Source organism: Scomber japonicus, chromosome 22, assembly GCF_027409825.1.
Source record: "Scomber japonicus isolate fScoJap1 chromosome 22, fScoJap1.pri, whole genome shotgun sequence".
Classification (NCBI taxonomy): Eukaryota; Metazoa; Chordata; class Actinopteri; order Scombriformes; family Scombridae; genus Scomber; species Scomber japonicus.
Genome location: NC_070599.1, coordinates 26,230,028 through 26,240,027, shown reverse-complemented (window position 1 = coordinate 26,240,027; position 10,000 = coordinate 26,230,028). Strand labels below are relative to the sequence as shown.

General features: G+C 41.2%; 1 protein-coding gene across 1 annotated transcript in view; it reads right to left on the bottom strand.

Moving 5' to 3' along the window:
• Window positions 1–733: 733 nt before the first annotated feature.
• Window positions 734–10,000, bottom strand: part of lratb.1 (lecithin retinol acyltransferase b, tandem duplicate 1) — a 37,803-nt gene continuing 28,536 nt past the window's right edge. Inside the window, exons 20-24 of the mRNA XM_053343226.1 lie at window positions 9,890–10,000; window positions 9,108–9,213; window positions 8,410–8,486; window positions 6,969–7,122; window positions 734–903 (exon numbers count right to left, since the gene is read on the bottom strand). Coding sequence (XP_053199201.1) covers window positions 748–903; window positions 6,969–7,122; window positions 8,410–8,486; window positions 9,108–9,213; window positions 9,890–10,000 — 604 coding nt within the window. The 3' untranslated portion in view covers window positions 734–747. The remainder of the gene's footprint in view (window positions 904–6,968; window positions 7,123–8,409; window positions 8,487–9,107; window positions 9,214–9,889) is intronic.

The following is a 10,000-nucleotide window of genomic DNA, read 5'->3' as shown; positions in this document are numbered from 1 at the left end:
GCAGAGCGAAAAGTCTGCCTAGCAACAAGAGGCGGGGCGTAAGAGCGTCTACTGTCCAATCAACTGGCGGGGATTGTGATTGACAGGAGGAGGAGGCCGTTTGAGCCAATCAGAAGGTTTATTGTGGGGGACCTGGGAGGCGGGACAATGTGTAAGTAGGGTCCTCCAATATAATGAAATAAAATATTAAAATAATAATTAAATTAAATTAAATTAAATTAAATCAAAAAAGAAAAATCTAAATTAATTAAATCAAATAAATTAAAGATTAAAAAGAGAAAAGAAAAAAAAAGAAAAATAAGAGAAAATATAAAATAAAATAAAACAAATTTAATTTAATGTAATTTAAAAGAAAAAAAGAGAAAATAAAATAAAAATATATTAATAAAATAAAAAATAAATAAAATAAGAATAATAGAAATTAAATTGGCACATAATCTTATATTTATTTTAATTATTTTTTCAATAAAGAGAGAAAGATAAATAATAAATAAGTTTAAATAAATAAATTAAAAATTAAAACTTAAATGGGAAATGTAGTTTATATTCCAAACTAAAAACCACATACAAACCTTCATAAAATTTAATAAACAAGTAAATAAACAAACAAACTCAAGTATATCTGAAAAATACAACCTTTATTAGACTCATATCATGTATTACAGATGGTTGCCATGGCGACATGTTGCATCCTCACTCACTCTCCTGTTAAACTCTTTTATTTTGTAGGGGTTGTTGTGTTTGTGTTCATGAAGCCATCCAGATGATGAAGGGCAGCAGGAAGGCCAGCGAGGCGCAGCCGACGCTCACAGCTCGCAGGTAGAGCAGCACGCAGGCCGCCATCACCGCCGTTACCTTGGCAACGCGCCGGCTCAGCATCATCTTCCTCAGCGTCTTACAGAACTGATGGAGAAGGAGATAAAAGATGGTTTAATAATGATGAAAGTTGTGTTTATAAAGGTTTTATTACCAGATAAACTCAGTATGATATATGTTAGGAAGGTTTAGACTCTATATTTAATATTTAATGTGATTAAAGTTTATTTAATGTGTATTTAAAGTCTAATAATGACGTCAATTAATGGGCTTTTTTCTTTGTTTTAGTTTTAAGTTTTAATTAAAGGTGAAAATTACACATATATTAAAAACAGACTGCAAAAACTTCACTTTGGTATATTTAGATATATTAACATTCAAAATACATTTAATTAATTTAATTTAATTCTTATTTTATTTTATTTTTCTTCATAATACTCTGTGGTAAAAAAGAAATTAATTAAAAATACATGTTTGTTTTCAAGGCAATATATTTCTATATAAATAAAAGAAGACACATTTAGATAAGTTAATTTGTTTTTAAATTTAGCTGAGGATATTTAATTAAGTCAAATGGTGAAGCCACTAATAAATAAAAACAATATATATCAATAATAATAATAATAATAAATAAATATTTTAAAACATCCCGTTCTTTGCTGTATTTTGCAATTCAGATTAAAGGTGATTTTAAAGCATTTTGAAGCCTCGTTTAAAGGAATAATTAACAAAAAAATAACCTTTTAACTTTAATTACCTGCAGTAAAACAGACCTTAATGCAATTTAATGCAAGAATTTAGCTTTTCTAACAATCACCTGCAGACTTTATATAGTTTTAATTTACATAAAATGACTGAAGAGACATTTATTTATTATTAAGGAGAGTCTCCACTAATAAATAATAATTAATAAATCATTTTAACACAGAGGCGTCAGACTCATTTTCATTCGAGGGCCACAAACAGCCCAATTTGATCTCATGTGGGCCGGATCATTAAAAAGATGGAGGGTTGGAAGGAAGGAAGGACAGATGGAAGGCAGAAAGGAAGGAAGGAAGGAAGGAAGGAAGGAAGGTGAGAAGGAAAGATAAGGAGAAGGAAGAAAGGACAGGTGGAAGGAAGGAAAGAATAAAAGTGAGGAAGGAAGAAAGGAAAGATTGGAAAAGAAGACAGGGAGGAAAGATGGAAGGAAGGAAGGGAGGAAGGACAGATGGAAGGATAGGTGGAAGGAAAGAAGGAAAAGAAGACAGGAAGGAAAGATGGAAGGAAGGAATGAAGGAAGGAAAGATGGAAGGAAGGAAGGGAGGAAGGAAAGATGGAAGGATGGGTGGAAAGAGAGAAGGAAAAGAAGACAGGAAGGAAAGATGGAAGGAAGGAATGAAGGAAGGAAAGGTAGAAGGATGGGTGGAAGGAAAAAAGGAAAAGAAGACAGGAAGGAAAGATGGAAGGGAGGAAGGAATGACAGATGGAAGGAAGGAAGAAAAATAGACAGGGAAGGAAAGTGGGCCGCATGTTTGACACCCCTGGTGTAACACTTTAAAACTGCACTACCCATAAACGACCACTAGATGGAGCTGTTTCACCATCATGTAATAACTCAGACTGAGAGTTTCACTTCTTACATTAATGAAACTTTGTGCTAAAAACACTAAAAAGGGTCAAAGGTCAGAAATGATGTGACGTCACAAGCTTTTCCTCGTCTATCTGAACATTATTGATTATTGATTTATTGATTTTTTCTTTTTTAAATAGTCAGAAATACTCCAAAATACAGTGAATCAAACAGATGTTAAGAAGCAGATTTTCACATTTAAGAAGAGAAATAACTTTTAATGTGACACCTGGAAACTATTAATTATAAATATTTTAATTAATTGTTTGTGAATAAATTAAATTAATTAATTAAATAAATCAATTAAAAGCTGATTTTTGACATATTTTTAAACTTTGAGGAGTTTTTAATGACTTCTAACTTCATTGGGAAAAGTTTTTAAAAATACTTTTCTGCTCTCATTTTCTTTATGGTTTCATTTCCTCTTCCCCCCTCCCACCTCCTCCTCCTCCCTCCTCCTCCTCCTCCTTCCTCCTCCTCCTCCATCCCTCCATCTCACCCCTAAAACCACAAACTTGTTCACTCCATTCTTTCACAATTACCCTTCGTCACGCTCTCTCTCTCTTTTTAATCACGCTGCTGCAATCAAAAGCCGCAATGAGACAAAACCATCTGCAGCTGAAAACAATGCCGCCCACAAAAACAATGGAGGCTTTTATTTTGACGGGGCCCTTGTTGCTGCAACAGAGTGGAGGAGGATTAACCCGATTAAAGAGCGAGTCTGATCTGTGATCAGCGGTAATCTGAAGGCAGGAAGTAAACGCGGCTGAAAGGTCGGAGCCAAAAACTGTGGAGCAGAAAATGTGAAACAGATTCAATCAGATCGTCAGAGTCGAAGTACAAGTACCTCAAACTGTACTACAGTGAAGTACGAGTACCTCAAACTGTACTGCAGTAAAGTACAAGTACCTCAAACTGTACTACAGTGAAGTACAAGTACCTCAAACTGTACTACAGTAAAGTACAAGTACCTCAAACTGTACTGCAGTAAAGTACAAGTACCTCAAACTGTACTACAGTGAAGTACAAGTAACTCAAACTGTACTACAGTAAAGTACAAGTACAGTAAAGTACTAGTACCTCAAACTGTACTACAGTAAAGTACAAGTACCTCAAACTGTACTACACTAAAGTACAAGTACCTCAAACTGCACTACAGTAAAGTACAAGTACCTCAAACTGTACTGCAGTGAAGTACAAGTACCTCAAACTGTACTACAGTGAAGTACAAGTACCTCAAACTGTACTGCAGTAAAGTACAAGTACCTCAAACTGTACTACAGTGAAGTACAAGTACCTCAAACTGTACTATAGTAAAGTACAAGTACCTCAAACTGTACTGCAGTAAAGTTCAAGTACCTCAAACTGTACTACGGTAAAGTACAAGTGCCTCAAACTGTACTACAGTTAAGTACAAGTACCTCAAACTGTACTACAGTAAAGTACAAGTACAGTAAAGTACAAGTACCTCAAACTGTACTGCAGTAAGGTACAAGTACCTCAAACTGTACTACAGTAAGGTACAAGTACCTCTAACTGTACTACGGTAAAGTACAAGTACCGCAAACTGTACTGTAATAAAGTACAAGTACTTCAAACTGTACTACAGTTAAGTACTAGTACCTCAAACTGTACTGCAGTAAAGTACAAGTACCTCAAACTGTACTACAGTAAAGTACAAGTACCTCAAACTGCACTACAGTAAAGTACAAGTACCTCAAACTGTACTACAGTAAAGTACAAGTACCTCAAACTGCACTACAGTAAAGTACTAGTACCTCAAACTGTACTACAGTAAAGTACAAGTACCTCATACTGTACTATAGTAAAGTACAAGTACCTCAAACTGTACTACAGTAAAGTACAAGTACCTCAAACTGTACTACAGTGAAGTACAAGTACCTCAAACTGTACTACAGTAAAGTACAAGTACCTCAAACTGTACTACAGTGAAGTACAAGTACCTCAAACTGTACTACAGTAAAGTACAAGTACCTCAAACTGTACTGCAGTAAAGTACAAGTACCTCAAACTGTACTACAGTGAAGTACAAGTACCTCAAACTGTACTACAGTAAAGTACAAGTACCTCAAACTGTACTACACTAAAGTACAAGTACCTCAAACTGTACTACAGTAAAGTAAAAGTACCTCAAACTGCACTACAGTAAAGTACTAGTACCTCAAACTGTACTGCAGTAAAGTACAAGTACAGTAAAGTACTAGTACCTCAAACTGTACTGCAGTAGAATACAAGTACCTCAAACTGTACTACAGTAAAGTATAAGTACAGTAAAGTAAAAGTACCTCAAACTGTACTACAGTAAAGTACAAGTACCTCATACTGTACTATAGTAAAGTAAAAGTACCTCAAACTGTACTACAGTAAAGTACGTCAAACTTAAATACTACTTACTTACAGTACTTTGAGTAATTGTACTTAGTTACTTTCCACCGCTGCCAACAGTTTCCCATCGCTGCCGTTTTAAACCCTGACTGATTCCCAGTCTGAGGATAATAAATCTCATACGGTTGGAAAGTTTATTTCCCTTTTAAATGGAGCCACGTTTGTTAGGAACATTAGTGGGATGAGAGCCCATGAAAAATGTGTTAAATTTTCTCTGCCTCCTCGGCCAACGCTCGCCTCCACAGAGCAGCTTTATCAGAGACTACCCCCACAGTTTGGGAGTGGAGAGGAAGGACTGACCCCAACCCCACTGAACAGTTGTGGGATGAGCAGCAGAGCGGAGTATCTGGGTTGCGCCCATGAAACATGTGTCAAACCTTCTCTGCCTCCTTTGGTGGAGGTAGTGTGACGGTTTGGAGAAGCTTCTCCCTCACTGGAAAAACTAGGCTTGTCATCATTGGAGGTAAACTCAATGCAGAGAGATGGAACCAGTGGTAATCCCATATCTGCACAGTCTGGGACCAAACTCTGTCCTCCAAGATGCCAATGCTCACCTCCACAGAGCAGCTTTACCATACCCCTTTTCCACCGAGCTCGAGCTGGTCTTTGTTTTTCCACAGCCAAAAGCTCCAGCCCGGACCTCAGAACGGGAGCTGGAGCAAGCACCAACTCTTTGCTGGTCTAACGCAAGAACCGATTACGTCACTACGCCAATAGCCTGGCTCCTTGCCGGTGGAAAAGCAACAGGTTCGTAAGAGGTGCTTGGATTAGCACCAACTGAGCACTGGCTCTAGCACTAGCTCCGAACCAGCACTGGCTCCAACTCGGTGGAAAAGGGGTATCAGAGACTACCTCCACTATTTGGAAGTGGAGAGGATGGACTGACCTCAACCCCATTGAACAGTTGTGGGATCAGCTTGGGCGAGCTGTTGGTTGACTGCTGACAAATGCTGGCTGAAGAATGTGATGCCATCCCACAGCAGTGTGTGAGCAGCAGGAGGAAGAGATACCAGACTGTTGTGGCTGTGTTTGGTTCTTCCTCACACTACTGAGGCTCCTGTTTGTTCAATCAATACATTGTTAAACTGCCAATAAGTCTTGTTTCTTCAGACTTCAGTCATCCACCAAACGAGAGTCAACAGCAGAATAAGCTGTTCGGCATTAGCATTGGCAACCCAGATACTCATCTCTGCTGCTCATCCCACTATTCAATCAATCAATCAATCAATCAATCAATCAATCAATCAATCAATCAATCAATCTTTATTTGTATAGCGCCAAATCACAACAAAGTTATCTCAAGGCACTTTCCACATAGAGCAGGTTCTAAACCGAACTCTTCAGGTTTTAACTTTAAAGAGACCCAACATTCCCACATGAGCAGCACTTGGTGACAGTGGAGAGAAAAAACTCCCTTTTAACAGGAAGAACTCTCAGAACCAGACTCAGAGTGGGAGAACATCTGCCTCGACCGGTTGGAGTAGAGAGGAGAGAGAGGAAGGAGAGGAGAGAGAGAGAGGAAGGAGAGGAGAGAGAGAGGAGGAAGGAGAGGAGAGAGAGAGAGAGAGAGAGAGAGGAAGGAGAGAGAGGAAGGAGAGAGAGGAGGAAGGAGAAGAGAGAGAAGCACAATGAAGGTCCGGGACTGGAATCTGTCATCCGGACATCTTCAGGCCCAGATTACCTGCATGCATGAATGAATGACTGTAACGCTGTTGTTGGTATTTAAAAATGGCGGGTTTGATTCTTGTGTGGGACGGCTCATGACTCTTCCAGTGACTCTCTGACCAATCAGTGACAGGGAGTCTGTTGACGTCACATTTAGTATCGGCTCGGCTCGCTTGGAACCTCAGCAGAGCAGATACTAAAGAAGTACCAGGTACTATCCCTAGTGGAGACGCAAAAAAAAAAGTGTGGAGTGGAGTCGAGTCGTGCTGGAACTCTGTAGTGGAAAAGTGCCATATGTGTAAAGAGCCTTAAGATAACTTTGTTGTGATTTGGCGCTATACAAATAAAGATTGATGGATGGATGGATGGTTGGATGTATGTATGGATGGATGGATGGATGGATGGATGGATGGATGGATGGATTGATACTGGTGGTTGTTGTGGTCTAGCTCGTGTTGTGGAGCGTCACCTGAAAGGTCTGGAAGCTCATGACGGTGCCGTATCGACAGTACATGACGTAGTGTTCACAGTTGTACCACAGCAGACTGTAGGCCACGTCCCCCCGAAGCTTCTCCGCTCTCACCGCCACTTCCTCCCCCCTGCAGCGCCGGCCGGCTGCACACCTGGAGACGAACCACAGCACCATGACAACGGGGAGGGGGGGGGGGGGGGCGTTCCTTCCTTCCTTCTGTCCTCACTTCCTTCCTCACTCCCTTCCTTCCTTCCTTCCTTCTTCCTTCTTTCCTTTCTTCTTCCTCCCTTCCTTCCTTCTTCTCTCTTTCATTCCTCCCCACTACCTTCCTCCCTTCCTTCTTTCCTTCCTCCCTCCCTTCCTCTTTTCCTTTCTCCCTCCCTCCTACCTTCCTTATTTCCTCCATCTTTCCTTCCTACCTTTCCTCCCTCCCTTCATTCCTCCCTCCCTCCCTTCCTTCCTTTCTTCCTTCCTTCTTCCCTCCTTTCCTTCCGTCCTCACTTCCTCCCTCCCTCCGTTCCTTCCTTTCTTCCTTCCTCCCTCCCTTCCTCTTTTCCTTTCTCCTTCCCTCCTACCTTAATTATTTCCTACATCTTTCCTTCCTTCCATTCCTTCCTCCTTTCCTTACACCTTTCCTTCCTTCTTCCTCCCTTCCTTCTTTCCTTTCCTCCCTCCTTTCCTTACACCTTTCCTTCCTTCTTCCTTCCTTCCTTCCTTGACTCAAGTTCCCAGAAACAAACAAACCCTGGATCTCTATGTGGGTTAAACCTTCTCTGAACTCTCAGTAACTCTCGCTGGTTTCACACAGATTTACTTTAATCAGGTTTCATAATTAAACCCGTTCAGTAGATTAAACCCTCCAGTACTCAGTCATTAGTAGAATTAGTGGCAGAAATGTTTTAATTAGTGTTTAATCAGCTGCAGATCGACCTGAACCACCATGATTGACCTTTTATTCACCTCCTGGGTCAAATTGACTCCATCTCTTTTTGACTGTTCCTCCTTTCCTTCTCTCCTTACTCCCTTCCTCTTTTCCTACCTCCCTACTCCTTTCCTTCCCTTCCTTCCCTCCTCCCTCCCTCTCTCCTTACTCCTTTTCTTCCTTCCTTCCTCCTTTCCTCCCTCCCTCCTTCCTTACTCCTTTCCTTCTTTCCTTCTCTCCTTCCTTCCTTCCTCTTTCCTACCTCCCTACTCCTTTCCTCCCTTCCTTCCTTCCTTCCTCCTTTCCTCCCTCTCTCCTTACTCTTTTCTTCCTTCCTTCCTCCTTTCCTCCCTCCCTCCTTCCTTACTCCTTTCCTTCTTTCCTTCATTCCTCTTTTCCTACCTCCCTACTCCTTTCCTTCCCTCCTCCCTTCCTCCCTCTCTCCTTACTCCTTTTCTTCCTTCCTTTCCTTCCTTCCTAGTTAGTAGATGTGTATTTAACTTTACTGAGCGTTACCTCTTGTCCTTGGTGTTGATGAATATCTCCGATCCATAAGCGAAGTCTTCCACTGAGTCCACTCTCACACTGCCACACTGATGAGAGGAGAAGTTAGAGTGTGTGTGTGTGTGTGTGTGTGTGTGTGTGTGTGTGTGTGTGTATAAACAGGAACCTTCCAGCTTTGGGGTCACTCCATCCTTCCTTCCTTCCATCTGTCCTTCCCTTCCTTCCATCTGTCCTTCCTTCCTTCCATCTGTCCTTCCTTCCTTCCATCTGTCCTTCTTTCCTTCCTTCTGTCCTTCCTTCCTTCCTTCCATCTGTCCTTCCTTCCTTCCTTCCATCTGTCCTTCCTTCCTTCCTTCCATCTGTCTTTCCTTCCTTCCTTCCTTCTTTCCTTCCTTCCTTCCTTCCTTCCATCTGTCCTTCCTTCCTTCCTTCCTTCCATCTGTCTTTCCTTCCTTCCTTCCTTCTTTCCTTCCTTCCTTCCTTCCTTCCTTCCATCCTTCCTTCCTTCCTCCCTCCTTTCCTTCCTTCCCTCCTTCCTCCTTTCCTTCCTTCCTTCTCCTCCTTTCCCATCCTTCCTTCCTTCCTTCCTTCCATCTATCTTTCCTTCCTTCCTCCAGCCTTGTGTGTGTGTGTGTGTGTGTGTGTGTGTGTGTGTGTGTGTGTGTGTGTGTGTGTGTGTGTGTGTGTGTGTGTGTGTGTGTGTGTTGTACCTTGGCCAGTACTCCCAGTATGAGGCGGCTGTTTGTGACCATCCGTCTGATTCGACTCTGATCGCTGGAGACGACCGGCATGATGTCTGGGATGAAGTGAGCGACTCTGGAGAGAGAAGAAGAAGAAGGAGGGAGAGGAGAAGAAGAAAAGGGAAAGGACATAGTGGAGAGGAAAATAAAGGAGAGGAGAGGAGGAAAGAAAAAAGGGGGCGACAAAATGGGCCAAGGAACACAAGTCAGGAAAGAAGGAAAAGAAATGAAAAGAAGGAAAGAGAGGAAGAGGAAATAAGGTAGACAAGAAGGGAAAGAAAATGACATAAGAAAACAAAAGGGAAGGTGAGTAGAGAAGAAAAGAAATGACAATAAGAGGAAAAAAGAAGAAAGGAAAGAAGAGAGAAGGAAAAGAGGAGAAAATGAAAGCAAATGAAAGAGGAAGGAAAAAAGAGAGTGAAAGAAGGAAAAGGAAATGAGATCGAAAAGAAGGGAAGGAAAGGAAAAGGAAGAAAGTGACACAGGAGGAAAGAAAGAAAGGAAAGCACATAGAGGAGTGGAGAGGAAAAGAAGTGACATGAGCAAGAAGAAAAGGAAACGAAGGAAGAGAGGAGAAGAGGGAAGAGAAGAGAAGAAAGGAAAGAACAGAAAAGGGCAAAGGAAAGAAAAAGAGAGAAAGAAATTACAGGTCACAGGAGAGAAAAGAGAAAGGAAAGGAAGGAAGTAAGGAAGAGGAAATGAGATAGAAAAGAAGGAAAGAAAGGAAGTGAGGAAGAGGAAATGAGACTCACCGGTCGGCTCCGAGGTAAATCCCAAAATGTGTGAAGAGAGTCCGAGGAACTTCCAGCAGGTCTCCTCTCCTGAACATCAGGTCATACTTCTTCTCCTTCTCCTCCTTCTCT